This window comes from Oryzias latipes, chromosome 24 (genome assembly GCF_002234675.1).
Source record: "Oryzias latipes chromosome 24, ASM223467v1".
Classification (NCBI taxonomy): domain Eukaryota; kingdom Metazoa; phylum Chordata; class Actinopteri; order Beloniformes; family Adrianichthyidae; genus Oryzias; species Oryzias latipes.
Window position 1 is genome coordinate 23,268,194 of NC_019882.2, and position 20,787 is coordinate 23,288,980.

The window sequence follows — 20,787 nt, forward strand, 5'->3', positions numbered from 1 at the left end:
TTATGAATGATATTTCTTTATTTTTTTCTTCTGACTAATATTTATCCCTCTGGAGAATTAGTTGGGTTCCGTCTGAACATTGATGACAACAGCTGGTCTTTCTGCCAAACTGCTGTTGAAGACACCGACCACAGGATTTCCTCTGTAACCGTGGACACATGTCCTGCTTGGACGTTTACAACACCACCAGATGGGGGAGAGGCCTCAGCGGAGACCTCAGCTCGCCAAGGTCCTGCACCCCCCCCCCCCCCCCCAGTCCTCCCCCCGACAGGGCCCACTGCTGAAATGTTGGTGAGTTTTCGTGCATGTGGTCATGGTGCAGGAAGTTCACAAACTGTGAAAAAACACATTTACAGAGTGGAGAAAGTCATCAGTCCTAAAGAAAAAAGCTGGAGGTCCACGTCGCCATGGTTCCCTGGTTGGTTGTTTCGCAGATTCATCAGCACTGTCAACAATGAATCCCATCTACTTTTGTTTTTACAATCTGTTTCTGTTGTGCTGCAACAAGCGGTGACCTTGTGAGCAGCATCAGTGGAGGTGGAAGCAGGTGACAGCAGCGCTCCACATGTGTGTTTACTGAGCAAAGCCACAGCCACACCACAAGAACACGTTCATAACACAGCCAGCACATCCAAACTGACTGTGTCCAAGTGGAACTTGCTGTCCTCTGATCCATCATGGCAACGGGGGGAGAGGGGGGAGCATTCTGATAAACATCTGTGCTTCCCTTTTCAACATTTAGGTCCAGGAGCTCGAACTTCACAGAAGCAAGCAGCTGGATCCTGATGTTTCACATCAGTCCAGAACCTGATGCTGCAGCCAGGTGGGGAACAAACTAGCCAAACTGGTCCTTTAAACCTGAAAAAGGATCACTTGGACCTGAAGACAGAATCCCAGTCCACAGGTTCTGAGCCAGAAGCCCCCTCCGGGGTCTTTGGGATGGACGGGAAGAAGCTCTGCATCTTCTGCCTGAACTCTGCGAGCTGAGAAGAACACAAGAGCATCAGAGACAGACTTCTAGTTTATTCCATCCAAATTCACTCATGGTTCACATCAAATGTAAAGAACAGACCGTTCAGTCCATTCTGGAGGTTTGTCTTCAAACCTTCCTAACCAGAGAATGGGGAGTTGAACATACACTGTGGACCCCCAGAGCCTTCCATGCCGTGACGCTGAGCAGACCAACCCCACACCAGGCCAGCAGGGAGCCCCAACCCAGAGCTCGGAGGGCCAGAGAGGCGCCGCTTCCTTGTGCTGCCACGCCCTGCACACAAACCAAAGCCTCACATGACCATCCCTCCATGGCATCCGCCACCCCTCCACAGAAAACACCAAAAATGCTGCATGTGCAGTAATGACCTTACTGAACCACTCTGGACTCTTCTTTTTGGCCAGCGCTACTGTGGAGCCGAAACCAGCGACCATCCCTGCAGAGGCTGCCATGGTCAGGAACACTGCGCCTGCGCAGACAGCTGGTTAAGCACAGACAGACACGACCCCCCCCTCAGAGCCCAGTCTGTCCCCCAATGCAACACCAGCGGTAGAGAACAGAGGTCATCTTCACAAGTATGTAGAAATAAAGAAATGAGTTCCCATTCAGTTCTTTTACATTTTCCATTTCAAGCTTTGAATGAGTCATTAGTGACTAATGTAATAATGTCAGGTCTAAATCTTTGGGTTTCACTTTTCAACGAAATCAAATTAACACAAGTCTGTTAATCCTTAGAGGAATCCAGTTCAGAGGCAACAAAATAGTGCAACTATTGAGTAGTAAACAAAATGAAGTATTATCTAGTAAACATAGGTGATCATGAGTCATGTGGGAAAGGTTAGTGACTTTAGTTTGAAAATCTTCATTTCAAACTCTTAAAAACCGATGATGACTGAATGATGAATGTCTAAAGCAGGGGTTCTCAAAGTGCAGCCCAGGGGCCAATGGGGGCCCGTTTAAAAAATGTTGTGGCCCTCAATAAAAGAGAGGCAGAGCAGGTTCTTTTGAGGAAAAACATTGTGTTGGCGAGGAGAAAAGAAAAGTCTGAAGAAACGATTCTGTCAAATGATGCAAATACTAAACAAGTAGAAGATCTAGACAGCAACCTCTGGAAAACATCTGGAGGTTCTGGTTAACTGGACAAATGACACTCGGTCATTAAATTTAGTAAAAACAACTTTTTGTCTTTATCCACTTTTTTCACCAAAATTGGCCCCCAGTCTAATGTTGAGTTCCTAATTTGGCCCTCCACAAAAACTCTGAGGACCCCTGGTTTGAAGGTTGGCATTTAGAAATAGCAAGTGTCTGAGTTTTGAGGAGCTGATCTGGTTTCTCAGTGTGGATCTGCTCTGTTTAGAAGACTCTCAGGTCTCTGCTGTTGGAAACAATTCATCCCTGAGCTGCCATGGTGAAGTCTTTGCATCAGAATTATGAATAATAAGAGGAGAAATGTCTCCAACGAGCTTCTACATTGAATCTATCCCACTAATCAGTGCATCAATAAAACTATTGATCCCAACTGCACACACAAGAACACCCAGAAACAATCAGTTACCTGTCTTGGAACTGCTTCTGAATTAGCTTCTTTCCTGCATGAAGTCTTGAATGCTGAAACCAGAGTCCGTCCTTCTACTTTAAAGTCTAACAAGTCTTATTCCTAAACCAAAAAGGATTCGTTCTCATTGACATGTAATCAGTTTCCAGTCTGCAATTCTTGCTAAAAGATTCAAACTCCATAATTGATGAACCTCAATCCGGCTTCATGAAAAACAGACACATTCCAGAAAACATTAGGCTATTTTGGATCAGTGTTTTCCGTGACAGATGGTCAGGTGAGCCATCGGAAATTCTTCATTTTCTAGCTCTGATCTACAGACGTTTCCCATCACCAGAACATCAGCTCCGTGTTGATCACAGAGGCGCAGGTTTCACCCGGACTTTTTGTGAAATGTTTGGGGGACTTTAGCGCCTCCTTCTGGCTTTGAGTAGAACTGCAGCGCGTGACCTCAGACACCATCCACACTCCACAGGCGCACACGCTGCTGCTGTCGTGGTTCCGCTGTTCTCGCGGGGGAAACAGCCTTACCTGCGCTCACATGACTCACCTGTCAGCATCTGCACGTCGGTTTCTCCGTCGCTGTCTGTTCTTCTTCGCGACTCGGTGCTCCCCTCTTCTTCTACAACCGTCATGTTGATGTGATCCGTCTGCATAATAGCACCGGCCAGAAACAAACTAGGAACGAAAATATTTCGGGTTTCTTTTTCTTCCTTCTTTGTTCTTTCAACCTTCACGCAAAGGTTCATAATAGATTTCAATAAAAACTGTACATTTTGTAAACAATATGAAGAAACAGTACTGCACATATTTTGGGCGTGTAAGCACACTAAACTAGTACGGAACAAATTGTTGACTCAAAAGGGCATTTGATCTTTTTCAGTTTTTGGATTCTGTAGGAAAAACAACTTTCCAAATTCCCCTTTGATGGAGTTTTAAATGATCATTTAGAGTTTGTGAAATCGCTGGCTAAAATTTTAGAAGGAAAAAGATGATAGAACAAAACAAAAACATGAGGGTAACAATAAACACAGTGTGAAAAATAAATACATTTAAATTTAAAAATTAGGTTCTCAAAAAGAAGAAAGACAGGTGCCTTTCTACTGTCCAGTGTAGCCACTCTGATTTTATAGTTGACTCTGACATTTGACTTAGTAAAAGATGTGTACCTGTTTTTTTTCATTACTGGTACGCAAGTGGCAGTGAAGATAATATTCTTAGGGATTACAGTGGTTCCAAAGTATTATGCAAACCGTATTTACATTTCAAAAAGATAAAATTGGGAAAGAAAAAGGATCTCTGCTGCTGAAAGTGTGTAATAGTTAAAAGTTTTAAACTAGGTATAAAAACCTTTGATATTTCACTAAAACTTCAGCGTGATCATCGTACTATGAAGAGATTTGTGGCTGATTCAGAGACACACGGGTTGGTGCAGATAAAGACAGAATGAGGAAGGTTTCTACCAGACAGATCCATCAGATTAAGAGAGCAGCTGCTGAAATAGCATTACAAAGCAGCAAGCACATGTTTGAAGCTGCTGGAGTCTCTGGAGTCCCACCAACATCAAGGTGGAGGATCCTCCAGAGCAGAGCGCTAGCAGCTAGGTTTATGACATGAAGTACCTATTTAACATTTCTCCTTAACAACGGTGCTATCACAGACTATAATGTGAACTCTAATACAAAGAAATACAAAAACATTTCCAATATATATGACATTTTATTTAATTCAAAAGCAGCAGATCAAATAACTTTTTAAAACATAATTTGGCATTAACTTAAAAAACTGCTTTCATAAAAATATTGCACAAGTAAAATAGGTCAAAAATGGAATAGTATTGCAATTATTTTTAAAACCAATAGTACTGGATTTGTTGTATGTCATACCACAGCAATAGGATTAGATACGTCAGAACAAAAGACCATTTCTAAGGAATTTCACATGAAATAACATGAAAAAATACGCATATTTTGGTTTATTCCTCTTTTGTAACATTATTATTACTTCATTTAAGTTAATTATGTGATGGTGTGTTTATTGCATGTAATATGAAATGTTTTTACTTTTCCATTAGAATGCTGATTATTGTAATATAAATTTTCCACTATTGGACAGCATCAATTCCCCATCTCATGCTCTAAGGCAGTGTTTTTCAACCTTTTTTGAGCTACGGCACACTTTAACCTTGACAAAAATCCCGCGGCACACCAGCATCCAAAAAAATAGATAAATAAAGAAAAAGCTCAGTCTGTATTGATCTACAGCTGCTCTGCAATCTCACATGCATTTTTGTGATAATTGTTGCAGAAAACGCTGGAAGCTGCAGCTGTTTTTTCTAAAAGATGTATTAAAAATTAAGTCAAAAGATTCAAAAACTGTTTGATGTGTGTTCGTTGTTTTAAGACGTTCAGAGGAGAGACTCATTGTGCGCTAAGACAGTCACTTTACTGCATCATGGGAGATGTAGTGCCCGTGATCCGCCGACCGCAGAAAGACCAGCGTCTTTGAGCTTCATGGTTTTGTTCACTTGTTCCACGGTCTGATACCAGATTCTGTGGAAAGCTACACCGCTAAAGACGAGCTTTAGCTGGTATTTTTGTTAGAACAGAGAGACTTTTTTGCGCTAAATTGAAACAAGGAAGTTAATACTTTAACCACTTCTGATTGGTCAGACTGATGACATGTGATTAAGCCTTCAAGAATGATTGGTGGAGACAGTTAAAGGGGCGGGACTTTTCCTTACACAGTTATAGCTGCAGCTAAATCGCGGTATCCCGTTATTCTTATCAAAATGTCTTTAATAGAATCATATAAACACAAAGAAAAAAATAATTTTATGATATTTCATATTCTTAACTTCTCAGGGGTTCCACAGGGGTTGCAAGCCAGTTACTTCTGTGCCGGTCCCAAGCCCGGATAAATAGAGAGGGTTGCGTCAGGAAGGGCATCCGGCGTAAAAATTGCCAAAATAACCATGCGAATCATCCACAACACTTTAGACATACCGGATCGGTCGAGGCGCGGGTTAACAACGACCGCCACCGATGCTGTTAACCTACAGGGTGTCAGTGGAAATTTGACTACTGTTGGTCGAAGAAAGAGGGGAGGCAGAAGGGTCCGTGGCCAGAGAGAGAAGGGAAAAGGCAGGAACATAGGTTTGAGAATAGGGACTCTTAACGTTGGCACAATGACAGGGAAAGGCAGAGAGCTGGCAGACATGATGGAGAGAAGGAAGGTAGATGTACTGTGTGTGCAGGAGCCAAGGTGGAAGGGCAGCAAGGCACGTAGTATTGGAGGAGGATACAAACTGTTCTATCATGGTGTTGATAGGAAGAGAAACGGGGTAGGAGTGATTCTGAAGGGGGAGTTTGTAAACAGTGTTCTAGAGGTGAAAAGAGTCTCAGACAGGATGATGAGCCTAAAGTTAGAAATTGAAGGGGTGATGGTGAATGTAGTCAGTGGGTATGCGCCACAGGTTGGCTGTGAGTTAGAAGTGAAGGAGAGATTCTGGAGTGAGTTGGATGAGGTCATAGAGAGTTTTCCCAGAGGAGAGAGAGTTGTTATTGGAGCAGACTTTAATGGGCATGTTGGTGAGGGCAAGAGGTGATGAGGAGGTGATGGGCAGGTTTGGTGTGAAGGAAAGGAATCTGGAGGGACAGATGGTGGTGGACTTTGCGAAGAGGATGGAAATGGCTGTAGTCAACACTTACTTCCAGAAGAGAGAGGAACATAGAGTGACATACAGAAGTGGAGGTAGGAGTACTCAGGTGGACTACATCCTATGTAGACGAGGTCATTTGAGAGAGGTTGATGACTGCAAAGTGGTGGTAGGAGAGAGTGTAGCCAGACAGCACCGCATGGTGGTGTGTAAGATGACTCTGGAGGTCAGGAAGAAGAAGAGAGGGAAAACAGAAAAGAAGACCAAGTGGTGGAAGCTACAGAATGAAGAAACTTGTGAGGAATTTAGGCAGAAGTTGAGACAGGTCCTGGGTGGTCAGGATGAGCTTCCAGAGGACTGGGAAACTACAGCAGAGATTATCAGGGAAACAGGTAGGAAGGTGCTAGGTGTGTCATCTGGAAAGAGGAAAGACGGTAAAGACACTTGGTGGTGGAATGAGGAAGTACAGGAATGCGTTCAGAGGAAGAGGTTGGCTAAAAGGAAGTGGGATGTAGAAAGGACTGAGGAAGGTAGACAGGAGTACAAGGAAGCGCAGCGTAGAGTGAAGAGAGAGGTGGCAAAGGCCAAACAGAAAGCTTACGATGAGCTATATGACAGGTTAGACACAAAGGAAGGAGAAAAGGACTTGTACAGGCTAGCCAGACAGAGAGACAGAGATGGGAAGGACGTGCAACAGATAAGGGTGATTAAGGACAGAGATGGAAAGGTGCTAACAACCCAGGAGAGTGTACAGAAAAGATGGAAGGAGTATTTTGAGGAGCTGATGAACGAGGAAAATGACAGGGAAAGAAGGGAGGAAGATGTGGTTGTTGTGGAGCAGGAAGTAGCAGAGATTGGAAAGGATGAGGTTAGGAAGGCTAGAGGAATAAAGTTGATGAGCCACACAATGAAGCTTCCAGAAGAGAGAGGAACATAGAGTGACATACAGAAGTGGAGGTAGGAGTACTCAGGTGGACTACATCCTATGTAGACGAGGTCATTTGAGAGAGGTTAATGCAAAGTGGTGGTAGGAGAGAGTGTAGCCAGACAGCACCGCATGGTGGTGTGTAAGATGACTCTGGAGGTCAGGAAGAAGAAGAGAGGGAAAACAGAAAAGAAGACCAAGTGGTGGAAGCTACAGAATGAAGAAACTTGTGAGGAATTTAGGCAGAAGTTGAGACAGGTCCTGGGTGGTCAGGATGAGCTTCCAGAGGACTGGGAAACTACAGCAGAGATTATCAGGGAAACAGGTAGGAAGGTGCTAGGTGTGTCATCTGGAAAGAGGAAAGACGGTAAAGACACTTGGTGGTGGAATGAGGAAGTACAGGAATGCGTTCAGAGGAAGAGGTTGGCTAAAAGGAAGTGGGATGTAGAAAGGACTGAGGAAGGTAGACAGGAGTACAAGGAAGCGCAGCGTAGAGTGAAGAGAGAGGTGGCAAAGGCCAAACAGAAAGCTTACGATGAGCTATATGACAGGTTAGACACAAAGGAAGGAGAAAAGGACTTGTACAGGCTAGCCAGACAGAGAGACAGAGATGGGAAGGACGTGCAACAGATAAGGGTGATTAAGGACAGAGATGGAAAGGTGCTAACAACCCAGGAGAGTACAGAAAAGATGGAAGGAGTATTTTGAGGAGCTGATGAACGAGGAAAATGACAGGGAAAGAAGGGAGGAAGATGTGGTTGTTGTGGAGCAGGAAGTAGCAGAGATTGGAAAGGATGAGGTTAGGAAGGCTAGAGGAATAAAGTTGATGAGCCACACAATGAAGCTTCCAGAAGAGAGAGGAACATAGAGTGACATACAGAAGTGGAGGTAGGAGTACTCAGGTGGACTACATCCTATGTAGACGAGGTCATTTGAGAGAGGTTAATGCAAAGTGGTGGTAGGAGAGAGTGTAGCCAGACAGCACCGCATGGTGGTGTGTAAGATGACTCTGGAGGTCAGGAAGAAGAAGAGAGGGAAAACAGAAAAGAAGACCAAGTGGTGGAAGCTACAGAATGAAGAAACTTGTGAGGAATTTAGGCAGAAGTTGAGACAGGTCCTGGGTGGTCAGGATGAGCTTCCAGAGGACTGGGAAACTACAGCAGAGATTATCAGGGAAACAGGTAGGAAGGTGCTAGGTGTGTCATCTGGAAAGAGGAAAGACGGTAAAGACACTTGGTGGTGGAATGAGGAAGTACAGGAATGCGTTCAGAGGAAGAGGTTGGCTAAAAGGAAGTGGGATGTAGAAAGGACTGAGGAAGGTAGACAGGAGTACAAGGAAGCGCAGCGTAGAGTGAAGAGAGAGGTGGCAAAGGCCAAACAGAAAGCTTACGATGAGCTATATGACAGGTTAGACACAAAGGAAGGAGAAAAGGACTTGTACAGGCTAGCCAGACAGAGAGACAGAGATGGGAAGGACGTGCAACAGATAAGGGTGATTAAGGACAGAGATGGAAAGGTGCTAACAACCCAGGAGAGTACAGAAAAGATGGAAGGAGTATTTTGAGGAGCTGATGAACGAGGAAAATGACAGGGAAAGAAGGGAGGAAGATGTGGTTGTTGTGGAGCAGGAAGTAGCAGAGATTGGAAAGGATGAGGTTAGGAAGGCTAGAGGAATAAAGTTGATGAGCCACACAATGAAGCTGTGGGAAAGAGTAGTGGAAGCCAGGCTTAGGAAGAAGGTGGAGATTTGTGAGCAGCAGTATGGTTTCATGCCCCGTAAGAGCACCACTGATGCCATTTTTGCTTTGAGAATGTTGATGGAAAAGTACAGAGATGGTCAGAAGGAGCTGCATTGTGTGTTCGTAGATTTAGAGAAGGCATATGACAGGGTGCCGAGGGAGGAGCTGTAGTACTGTATGAGGTCGTCTGGAATGGCAGAGAAGTATGTCAGAGTAGTTCAGGACATGTATGAGAGAAGCATGACGGTGGTGAGATGTGCTGTCGGTCAGACAGAGGAGTTCAAGGTGGAGGTGGGACTACACCAAGGATCAGCTTTGAGTCCTTTTTTGTTTGCTATGCTGATGGACAGGCTGACAGACGAGGTAAGACAGGAATCTCCCTGGACAATGATGTTTGCGGATGACATTGTAATTTGCAGTGAGAGTAGAGAGCAGGTGGAGGAACAGCTAGAGAGGTGGAGGTTTGCTCTGGAAAGAAGAGGCATGAAGGTCAGTCGTAGTAAGACAGAATACATGTGTCTGAACGAGAGGGATCAAGGTAGAAGCGTTAGGTTACAGGGGGCTGAGGTGAAGAAGGTGCAGGAGTTTAAGTACTTGGGGTCAACAGTTCAGTGTGATGGGGAGTGTGGAAAAGAGGTGAAGAGGCGAGTGCAGGCAGGTTGGAGCGGGTGGAGGAAAGTGTCAGGAGTGTTGTGTGACAGAAGAGTGCCAGCAAGACTCAAAGGAAAGGTGTACAAGACAGTGGTGAGACCAGCTCTGCTCTATGGGTTAGAGACGGTAGCAGTGAGACAGAGACAAGAGGCTGAGATGGAGGTAGCGGAGATGAAGATGTTGAGGTCTCCTTAGGAGTGACCAGGTTAGACAGGATAAGGAACGAGTACATCAGAGGGACGGCTCATGTTGCCTGTGTTAGCGACAAAGTCAGAGAAGCCAGACTGAGATGGTTTGGACATGTTCAGAGGAGGGATAGTGGATATATTGGTAGAAGGATGTTGGAGATGGAGCTGCCTGGCAGGAAGGCAAGAGGATGGCCAAAGAGGAGATTTGATTTGATTTGATTTGATTTGATTTGAAATGGTTTATTTCAAGCAATTAAGTAGAAATAATACACAACAGCAATATAAACATCAGTTATACATTCATACAGTAACTAATCAAACTTAGGATAATTAGACATATTAATAAATATTGCTTGAAAGGGAGTGGGAGGAAGCGAACTTATATAATCCCACCCCGATTATACTGTAACCATTTTATTACATGATTTATCAATATCAGGTTCCCAGTTTTTATCAGACAGAATTAAAAATCATAAGATATCGATAAAGCACATGACAAAGATGAATTACTTAAGTATTACGTCAAAAATAACTATTTTAGAAATCAACATGGCAAATGCAGATATATATGCAGATTATGTTACTTATAAAGCCATTCATATGAATAAAACATAATACTATATCAGTAAAGCAGACAACACTGTTTCAGGAATTTATCATAGCAAAAATTTCATCAAGTATCAAAAGTTAAAAACATGTGCAAAATTATGCTACATTAGGAAAGTTTCTTGAATCAATTTATCAAGTTTTGGAGAAAGTGAAGTAATATCATTAAAAGTCAATCAATTTAACAATTTTCAATAAGTGATTAATCATTTGTTTTACTTTTTTTAATATTTTTTTGTATTTTTTTTTTATAATAAAGTAATGCTGTAGGGCAGGGGTCGGGAACCTTTTTGGCCGAGAGAGCCATAAACGCCACATATTTTGAAATGTAATTTCAAAAGAGCCATACAATAATGTAGTGTCCCTTTCCCACACTGAGGCACTGAGACTTAACCTCTCTTAAGGTTCTTTATTCTGGTTAATGAAGACCGCAACAAACGCCATACAATTAATTTAGCAACTCCTTATTCTCTCCAACGAGACGAGAGCGCTTCTCCCAACTTTATATTCCCCTGCTCCCGCTTCAGCCCTCCCATTTCCCTTATTCGGCCCATAGTTGAACCCCATTGGTCCAAATTGCCTAACAACAGGCTGAGCGACAGAACTGAGAGCCAATCAGATCTCTGCTTCATGCGTTCCATGAACTCCAGAACTTTTAACGCGGCCCATCAGCCACCCAGTCCAACTCAGTAAGCAACGATGTTTAAAACTAAATATACAAGTGAATGTCTGCATTTGATGTAATTTCAACATTTTTAAAGTACAATAAGTCTGTGGATTCTTTTTAATAATATTGTTATGCTGTTGCTGATAAATGAGGCGTTGAGACTTTAAACCTGATCTTGGTCTGAATGTTCTGTAGATGTGAGACAGACTGATCACATGCAGACGCTGAGCCAAACACAAACACACACGGTGCAGTGAGTGACGGGTAGCGGGTTTTACGTTTTTACAATCCCTGCGCGATTCACCTGCTGCCTGTGCCCACAACTCCACCCCCCACCCTCTGCTTTCTTCCTCTAACATCCCGTCCCCGCAACTGCGCGCTCTTTCTCAGAGACGGGAGCGCGCAGTTTTAGGCACGGCAATTCACAGGTTTCCGGCTGGTACAAACTCTGTGAAATAATAGATAATAGTAACTGATATTTTTCTCTCCAAGCACCGCTACTACTGCGCGCCTCTGGCATCGCATCGCGCTCGAGAAGGTCTGGTCTAATGAAAAAAAATGAAAAAAAAGGATAATTAAAGATTTGTCTGCGAGCCACATGTGACCATCAAAAGAGCCATATATGGCTCGCGAGCCATAGGTTCCCGACCCCTGCTGTAGGGGAAGAGTAAAAAGGGTCCATAACTGTCGATTGTCCAAGGTTGGTATTTCTTCTTTTACTGATAACAGCTGATCTCCTGGGTTCAAAACAGAGTTTATCATATATATGGATGTCTTAACAGAGGACATGAAGTTGGCTAATGTTAGGGTAGAAGATGTTCATGATAGAGTGAGGTGGAAAAAGCTGATTCGCTGTGGCGACCCCTGATGGGAAAAGCCGAAAGAGAAAGAAGAAGAACTTCTCAGTGTTTTATCAGGGCCTGTTTGGATGAACAAAGAGCTGATATCCTGGAGATGGTAATTGCTTTTAGATCAGTTAATGAGGGCAATTTCTCACGGCACACTTGACCATCTCCCGCGGCACACTAGGCACACTGGTTGAAAAACACTGCTCTAAGGAATACCTCTGCATCATTGGCTGCTATGGACAGAAAAGGAAATAAACTGATGGTGTGGCCCCCATCCTCCCCTGACATGAACCCTATTCAGAACCTTTGGAGCATCTTCATCATTGGAGGGTGGGAGGCAGTTCACATCCAAACAGGATGTGGGAGAATATTCTGACATCCTGCAAATAAACCCAAGCAGAAACTCTCCAACAACTCACCATTTCAATGGAGCAAATTTAACAAATGACCATTTTCAGTTCTTTAGAATCTATAACATGTTGTGGAACTCTGTTGTGTGTAATAATGTGGAACATTGACTTTGAAGGCTTTTATTTAAAAAAAAACCTTTGTTATTTTTAGGAGGTTTGTTATTATAATGTGAACTGATAGGAAGAAAAAGTAGCATGATTTTTTTTTTTTTAATCATGAAAACTGCTTCAATATGGGCTGTCAGGTGACACACTGGTCAGCGCTCTCACCTCACAGCAAGAGAGAGGCCCCAGTTCAAGTCCCAGAAGGGACCCTTCTGTGTGGAGTTTGCATGTTCTCCTTGTGTGTTTGTGGGATTCCTCCGGGGACTCCAGCTTCCTCCAACAGTCCAAAAACATGCAGCATAGGTGAACTGATTACTAAAAATTGCTCCTAGGTATCAATAGGTGTGTGATTGTAGCCCTGCATTGGACCTGTCCAGGGTGTACCCCACCTTTGCCCAACAGTAGCCAGGTTAAGCACTTGGCAACCTGATGACCCCGTAAGGGATAAAATGGTTTTATAACAGGGATGGATGGAATTTTTCAAATTCCTTAAGTAGCCATCAGCTGTGCTCAGCATGCTCAGACCTTTCTGTCTGGACCAAAATAAAAGGGAACAAAGAAAGCCAAAACTAATTTTAATCAGTGTGAAACTAAACTAAAAGGCATTTTAGAAGTATTTGCTTATGCTTATCCTTTTGTGGACTTCCTAGGAACAGATTACCTCAGTTGCTCTTACATATGGATTATCAATAAACAACCAATGGTATTATTTGGTTTCAATAAAACCTGATTTATGTATTTCCTTTGCTTCAATGATAACATGTAGGTATTTCTCTTTCGCTTGTTAGTCCCCCTTGCCGATAGGAGGCGGTGTAACGTGAAACTGCCGGTCAGCGCGCCTGCGCTGGAATGACATTTGCCCGGAAGCAGTTGACGTATGTATTGTCTGTATTGGAATAGACTGAACAAATGTCTGATTTTAGAGGGAAAACAGTAAAGCTAGTGGTCAAACCGGGTGCGATCAAGTTTTGACTTTGTAAAGGCACAGAATCTTCCAGAAACTAAACCTCATTTAAAAGCGCTGAGAAGACGCGCGGATTTTGTGTGCGCCTTTGTTTGTTCTTCATTGGAACCTTTCGGCACTAAAACTCGTTAAACGTTTTGATTCCGAGTCTATAATCGGAGAATCTAAAATCCACGAGAAACGCAGCTACACACAGCATCGATGGTTGTTTTCTAGATGCGGTTGGGGCCGTTGTTTCACTTCAAAACGTCATCTGATGCCTGTAGAAGAAAGTAGTGGCGGGAAACCGCGAACACATTCACAGTGTTTCTCTAAAATAGATTGTAATAAATACATTTTCATCTTATAATCATTAAAGTAATTTGTTCATTTTTAGCCGAAAACTTTTCATTGTTTTATGCCCGTGTTTCTGGAGAAATACCTTAAATTACTGACTGACAAATAAACAGAAACCTTTTTTAAAACAGCAACAGTACGTACTTCTAACATTTGTTAAACAGTTTTCATTTTTAGTTTTGATCTCGGATGGGTAAATTGTTACTAGTTTGAATCGTTTGGTAATGCTTTCGTGTTTAAATTTTGGTTTTGTAACCGGTTTTGAGTCCGTTTCATAACTTCAAGCGTTAGAAATTCCCGCTGTAGTTTGGTACCATGTGACTGCGGTTCTCTTCTCTGATTGGTTTATGCACCAAGGCTCTTTAAAGAGACTCGACAAGCCGTGTTCTTATTGGCTGTCTCGGTTCACGCGCCAACATTTCAATAAAAAGGCGAACGTCTTTCAGAAAGCGTTCCATTCTGCGTCGCCGCTTGTGTCTGCTCTCCGGCGCCGTGTTTGGTCACGCTAATCTTCAACTTGTGCCGTCGTATTTTCTCCTGCTGAAGCCAACATGTTGTCCGCGCGGTCCCCCCTCTCAATGAAGACTGAAAACAGCGTTAACGTTAAGATGAGCAGCATGGCGCTCGACAAAGAAAACACGGTAAGATATCCAGCGGTGAAGCCTCACTCCGCCTTAGCTCGCTCTGCCGCCTCATGTCGGGCTTTGTCTTCTGCTTCCAGCCGCCCAGTCTGAACAGCAGCCGCGTCCTCGGGTCCAAAACGGCGCGGAAGATTTTCAGCGACGCCGTAAGTCTGATTGAGCTTAATGGCCTCCATCGCCATCAGCAAATGCTGCGTTGTTTTCCGACAACTACCTTTTTTTCAGAACACAGAAGTTATTCTTTTCAATTTCATCGAAGGATGTAGAGTTGATTAGATGGTGTAAATATATTTACTGTCACTTTAAGTGCTCAGGTTTGAAACTGGTTTGAACAGGACCCGGTCATTTCTATCATTCTAGACGCTCTGACTCAAATCTGGACAAAAAAGACCACTTGAACATTTCTACTTGTTAGTTTCCACTGCACCATTTTGCACAATTGGCTTCAATCAGGAAAAGCTGAGGGATATAAAAACTGCTGAAAGAAACTATTGAAACTACAGTCACAGATGTTTTGTTTGGTCTTGACCCTACTTCAAACCTCACAGAAAAGCCTTAAAACGGAGGAGGAGCCGCTGCTGAAGGAGAATCCTCGCCGCTTCGTCATCTTCCCCGTCCAGTACCACGACATTTGGCAAATGTACAAGAAGGCTGAGGCGTCTTTCTGGACGGCAGAGGAGGTAAGTGTTCTGCTGCTTTAGACCTCCTTCAGTGTTTCTGGATCTTCTGAACACGTTTTGTGTGTTTAGGTGGATCTGTCTAAAGATCTGCAGCACTGGGAGACTTTAAAGGACGATGAACGCTTCTTCATCTCCCATGTGCTGGCCTTCTTTGCAGCCAGTGATGGAATAGTTAACGAGAACCTGGTGAGAAGCTGCTGCTGGTTAATGCTTGCTTGTGTTTTAGTCAGCTGGATATCTCAGTTCTCTTTTTGACCACCAGGTGGAGCGGTTCACACAGGAAGTTCAGGTGACGGAGGCCAGGTGTTTTTATGGTTTCCAGATAGCCATGGAGAATATTCATTCAGAGATGTACAGCCTCCTGATCGACACCTACATCAAGGATCCAAAGGAGAGGTAAGCTGCAGGTTCTGACAGACAGAGTTTAGAATATTCAGTCAGAGTGGTTGTATTTTCTACTCTATAAACGTCCTTTGATAGCTCATGTTAACTGAAGTTTTCAAGATAAAGAATGCAGAAACTGAGCCACACCTCCTCCTCCTCAGAGAATACCTGTTTAACGCCATCGAGACTCTGCCGTGTGTGAAGAGGAAGGCGGACTGGGCCCTGAACTGGATTGGAAACAAGCACGCCGCCTATGGTGAGCCGTCTACCTGCGTGGTGGTGCTGCCCCACGCCCTGGTACTGACTGTGTTTCTGAACATTCAGGGGAGAGGGTGGTGGCCTTTGCAGCGGTGGAGGGGATCTTCTTCTCTGGTTCCTTTGCTGCCATCTTCTGGCTGAAGAAGAGGGGCCTGATGCCCGGCCTGACCTTCAGTAACGAGCTCATCAGCAGAGACGAGGTGAGTGCCGCTGTGCTCAGACGGGAACTGCAGGCCGCAATGCCGTCGCCGTAATGGCTCTGTGCTGCCTTCAGGGACTCCACTGCGACTTTGCCTGCCTGATGTTCAAACACCTGGTGAACAAGCCCTCCTCAGAAACCGTCACAGAGATCATCAGGAACGCTGTGGAGATCGAGCAGGTTAGACTGGCGGCGTCTCTGTAGTTCTGCTCCCGTTGCCTTCAGCTCAGCTGATTAACCTTCTGCTCCGCAGGAGTTCCTGACCGAGGCTCTGCCCGTCAAGCTGATCGGGATGAACTGCGAGCTGATGAAGCAGTACATCGAATTTGTAGCCGACAGGCTGCTGCTGGAGCTGGGCTTCTCCAAGGTGAGGGGGGGGGGGGGGGGGGGGGGCATGGGGCGGAGGGGGCATAGACCGTGCAGGCATGATGAGAGGCGCAGGGGTACGGACCTCAGCCGCTGATGGGGGCTGAGCGCTGCTGCACGGGCTGGCAGGAACACGTGGTTCACTGTCAGACGGGAAGCAGCGCGACACAGACGCCACACTGACCTGCATCCGCCGCCGCGGGCCTTCCTGCAGCGGGACACAAGCCGGACTTCTGACCCTTCTGTCTGTTCACAGATCTACAGAGCAGAGAACCCCTTTGACTTCATGGAGAACATCTCTCTGGAAGGAAAGACCAACTTCTTTGAGAAGAGAGTAGGAGAGTACCAGAGGATGGGGGTCATGGCGGGCCCCACAGACAACACCTTCAGGCTGGATGCTGACTTCTGAGCCTGCAGGGGTCATGAAGTGCAGTCAGGCCACAGTGTGCTGGGATGTGCACTAAATCTGAAGCTTCAGCTAATCAGGCGACTGCTGTCAGTCTGTTTACAAACTGAAAATGTGTATATAGTAATTTTTGTTTTTAACGACGTTTTATTTTTTGTAATACATTTTATTGTTGAACTGGATATTTTTCAAGTGTTTAAATTAAAGATTCAGCTCCCCATTGTCTAACACTTTTATTGAGATATTGGGTTTGAATAAATGGTACTAAATATTGACACATTTGCTGTAAAATTAAGAGAATAATTTGGTTAAAAAACAAGCTAAGAAAAGATGGCAACAACAGGCTAAACCAGCATCTGTTTACCCGCAAGGTTCTGTGGTGATGCTGCTGTCCGGTAACAAATTACTGTAATTTAGAAAATGCTTTTGTCAATAATGCAGTCAAAACCAAAAAGAAACTGCTGACTTTAACACCAGAGCTCAGGAAACTTGGTGTCATCGGGTAGCTGACTTCTTGGAGTGTCTATACTCCTGATGGTGTCTGGAATGAATGAATTTAGAGCTGAAGACTTTTTGCAAAGATCTTTGGTCCATTTTAACAAACATGGAGATGTTTGTCTTTCTGGGGTTTAGGTACAACGGTGATCAATAGCCATTTCAACTCATTGTCTGACATTTTATTTATTGGTAGCTTTGTAGGTAGAAAGTTTAAGTTTAACATTTGTCCAGGGACAATAAATGAAAAATAGCTGCTGGGTTCATTTAATGTGCAGACAAATAACATGTTTAGCATTAAAACCAAAACGATGTATCAAATGTTTCCAGTAAAATAATTTCTAATAAAGTAATTTGAATGATGGATTCAATTACAACCATTTGTAAAAACAGATCCTGTTTAGTTTGTCATCAGTGATTTACTATAGGAGTTACAAAATACAGATTTCCCTCATTGAGCGCCAGCTGTTTCTGTTCAGCATCACTTCCAACTACAAGACAGTTTCCCACAATGCATCGTTTGTAGTCTTTAGGCGGCTCAAGCATACATTTTAAATATACTACCTTCAAGGCTCAAAGCGCTTTACAGTCACACACTTTCACCCAGTCACACACATTCCCACCATCACACACACGTTCATCCAGTAACACACGTTCATCCAGTCACACAAACATTCACACCGTCTCACACATGTTAAACCAGTCACACACATTCACCCAGTCACACACACATTCACACCGTCACACACATGTTCACCCAGTCACACACACGTTCATCCATTCACACACACATTCACACACACGTTCATCCAGTCACACACATGTTCATCCAGTCACACAAACATTCACACCGTCTCACACACGTTCACCCAGTCACACACATTCACACCGTCACACACACGTTCATCCAGTCACACACATTCACACCGTCACACACACATTCACCCAGTCACACTGTCTCACACACGCATTCACATACACGTTCATCCAGTCACACACACATTCACACTGTCACACACACGTTCATCCAGTCACACAAACATTCACACCGTCTCACACACGTTCACCCAATCACACAAGTTCACCCAGTCACACACACTTTCACATCGTCACACACATTCACACCGTCACACACACGTTCATCCAGTCACACACATGTTCATCCAGTCACACAAACATTCACACCGTCTCACACACGTTCACCCAGTCACACACATTCACACCGTCACACACACGTTCATCCAGTCACACACACATTCACACTGTCAAACACACGTTCATCCAGTCACACACACTTTCACACCGTCACACACACGTTCATCCAGTCACACACACGTTCATCCAGTCACACAAACATTCACACCGTCTCACACACGTTCACCCAGTCACACAAGTTCACCCAGTCACACACACTTTCACATCGTCACACACATTCACACCGTCACACACACATTCACCCAGTCACACACACATTCGCACCGTCACACACATGTTCACCCAGTCACACACACATTCACACTGTCACACACACATTCACCCAGTCACACACACATTCGCACCGTCACACACATGTTCATCCAGTCACACAAACATTCACACCGTCTCACACACGTTCACCCAGTCACACACATTCACACCGTCACACACACGTTCATCCAGTCACACACACATTCACACTGTCAAACACACGTTCATCCAGTCACACACACTTTCACACCGTCACACACACGTTCACCCAGTCACACACGTTCATCCAGTCACACACACGTTCATCCAGTCACACAAACATTCACACCGTCTCACACACGTTCACCCAGTCACACAAGTTCACCCAGTCACACACACTTTCACATCGTCACACACATTCACACCGTCACACACACATTCACCCAGTCACACACACATTCGCACCGTCACACACATGTTCACCCAGTCACACACACATTCACACTGTCACACACACATTCACCCAGTCACACACACATTCGCACCGTCACACACATGTTCACCCAGTCACACACACATTCACACTGTCACACACACGTTCACCCAGTCACACACACTTTCACATCGTCACACACATTCACACCGTCACACACACATTCACCCAGTCACACACACATTCGCACCGTCACACACACGTTCATCCAGTCACACACACGTTCATCCAGTCACACAAACATTCACACCGTCTCACACACGTTCACCCAGTCACACACATTCACACCGTCACACACACGTTCATCCAGTCACACACACATTCACACTGTCAGACACACGTTCATCCAGTCACACACACTTTCACACCGTCACACACACGTTCATCCAGTCACACACACGTTCATCCAGTCACACAAACATTCACACCATCTCACACACGTTCACCCAGTCACACACGTTCACCCAGTCACACACACTTTCACACCGTCACACACATTCACACCGTCACACACACGTTCACCCAGTCACACACATTCACACTGTCACACACACGTTCACCCAGTCACACACACGTTCACGCAGTCACACACATTCACACTGTCACACACACGTTCATCCATTCACACACACATTCACCCAGTCACACTGTCACACACACATTCACCCAGTCACACTGTCTCACACACGCATTCACATACACGTTCATCCAGTCACACACACATTCACACTGTCACACTGTCTCACACACGCATTCACATACACGTTCATCCAGTCACACACACATTCACACTGTCACACACACGTTCATCCAGTCACACAAACATTCACACCGTCTCACACACGTTCACCCAATCACACAAGTTCACCCAGTCACACACACTTTCACATCGTCACACACATTCACACCGTCACACACACGTTCATCCAGTCACACACATGTTCATCCAGTCACACAAACATTCACACCGTCTCACACACGTTCACCCAGTCACACACATTCACACCGTCACACACACTTTCACACCGTCACACACACGTTCATCCAGTCACACAAACATTCACACCATCTCACACACGTTCACCCAGTCACACACGTTCATCCAGTCACACACACGTTCATCCAGTCACACAAACATTCACACCGTCTCACACACGTTCACCCAGTCACACAAGTTCACCCAGTCACACACACTTTCACATCGTCACACACATTCACACCGTCACACACACATTCACCCAGTCACACACACATTCACACTGTCACACACATGTTCACCCAGTCACACACACATTCACACTGTCACACACACGTTCATCCAGTCACACACACTTTCACACCGTCACACACACGTTCATCCAGTCACACACATGTTCATCCAGTCACACAAACATTCACACCGTCTCACACACGTTCACCCAGTCACACACATTCACACCGTCACACACACGTTCATCCAGTCACACACACATTCACACTGTCAGACACACGTTCATCCAGTCACACACACTTTCACACCGTCACACACACGTTCATCCAGTCACACACACGTTCATCCAGTCACACAAACATTCACACCATCTCACACACGTTCACCCAGTCACACACGTTCACCCAGTCACACACACTTTCACACCGTCACACACATTCACACCGTCACACACACGTTCACCCAGTCACACACATTCACACTGTCACACACACGTTCACCCAGTCACACACACGTTCATCCAGTCACACACATTCACACTGTCACACACACGTTCACACCGTCAC

General features: G+C 44.7%; 2 protein-coding genes and 1 non-coding gene across 7 annotated transcripts; 2 read left to right on the top strand and 1 right to left on the bottom strand.

Moving 5' to 3' along the window:
* Positions 1–3,211, bottom strand: tmem242 (transmembrane protein 242). Of its 5 annotated transcripts, none has more exons than XM_023952883.1 (4): positions 3,097–3,211; positions 1,365–1,460; positions 1,139–1,264; positions 1–983 (listed from the first exon to the last, which is right to left on the bottom strand). In XM_023952883.1, the coding sequence occupies exons 1-4, from the start codon at positions 3,200–3,202 to the stop codon at positions 853–855; spliced, it is 459 nt and encodes a 152-aa protein (XP_023808651.1). In that variant the 5' UTR covers positions 3,203–3,211; the 3' UTR covers positions 1–852. The 5 variants fall into 5 exon arrangements, with proteins under 5 accessions (XP_023808651.1, XP_023808652.1, XP_023808650.1 ...); XM_023952884.1 differs by having other exon boundaries at positions 1,360–1,460; XM_023952882.1 differs by having other exon boundaries at positions 1,115–1,264; positions 1,360–1,460.
* Positions 3,212–13,199: 9,988 nt separating this feature from the next.
* LOC101166844 (ribonucleoside-diphosphate reductase subunit M2-like) lies at positions 13,200–17,438 on the top strand. The gene is made up of 10 exons (XM_023952886.1): positions 13,200–14,284; positions 14,365–14,430; positions 14,833–14,964; positions 15,034–15,150; positions 15,227–15,360; positions 15,510–15,604; positions 15,673–15,806; positions 15,881–15,985; positions 16,059–16,172; positions 16,428–17,438. The coding sequence occupies exons 1-10, from the start codon at positions 14,195–14,197 to the stop codon at positions 16,578–16,580; spliced, it is 1,140 nt and encodes a 379-aa protein (XP_023808654.1). The 5' UTR covers positions 13,200–14,194; the 3' UTR covers positions 16,581–17,438.
* Positions 16,225–16,359, top strand: LOC111947127. Its single transcript, XR_002872942.1, has one exon. It is a non-coding gene; the product is annotated as a small nucleolar RNA SNORD94 (small nucleolar RNA).
* Positions 17,439–20,787: the final 3,349 nt, after the last annotated feature.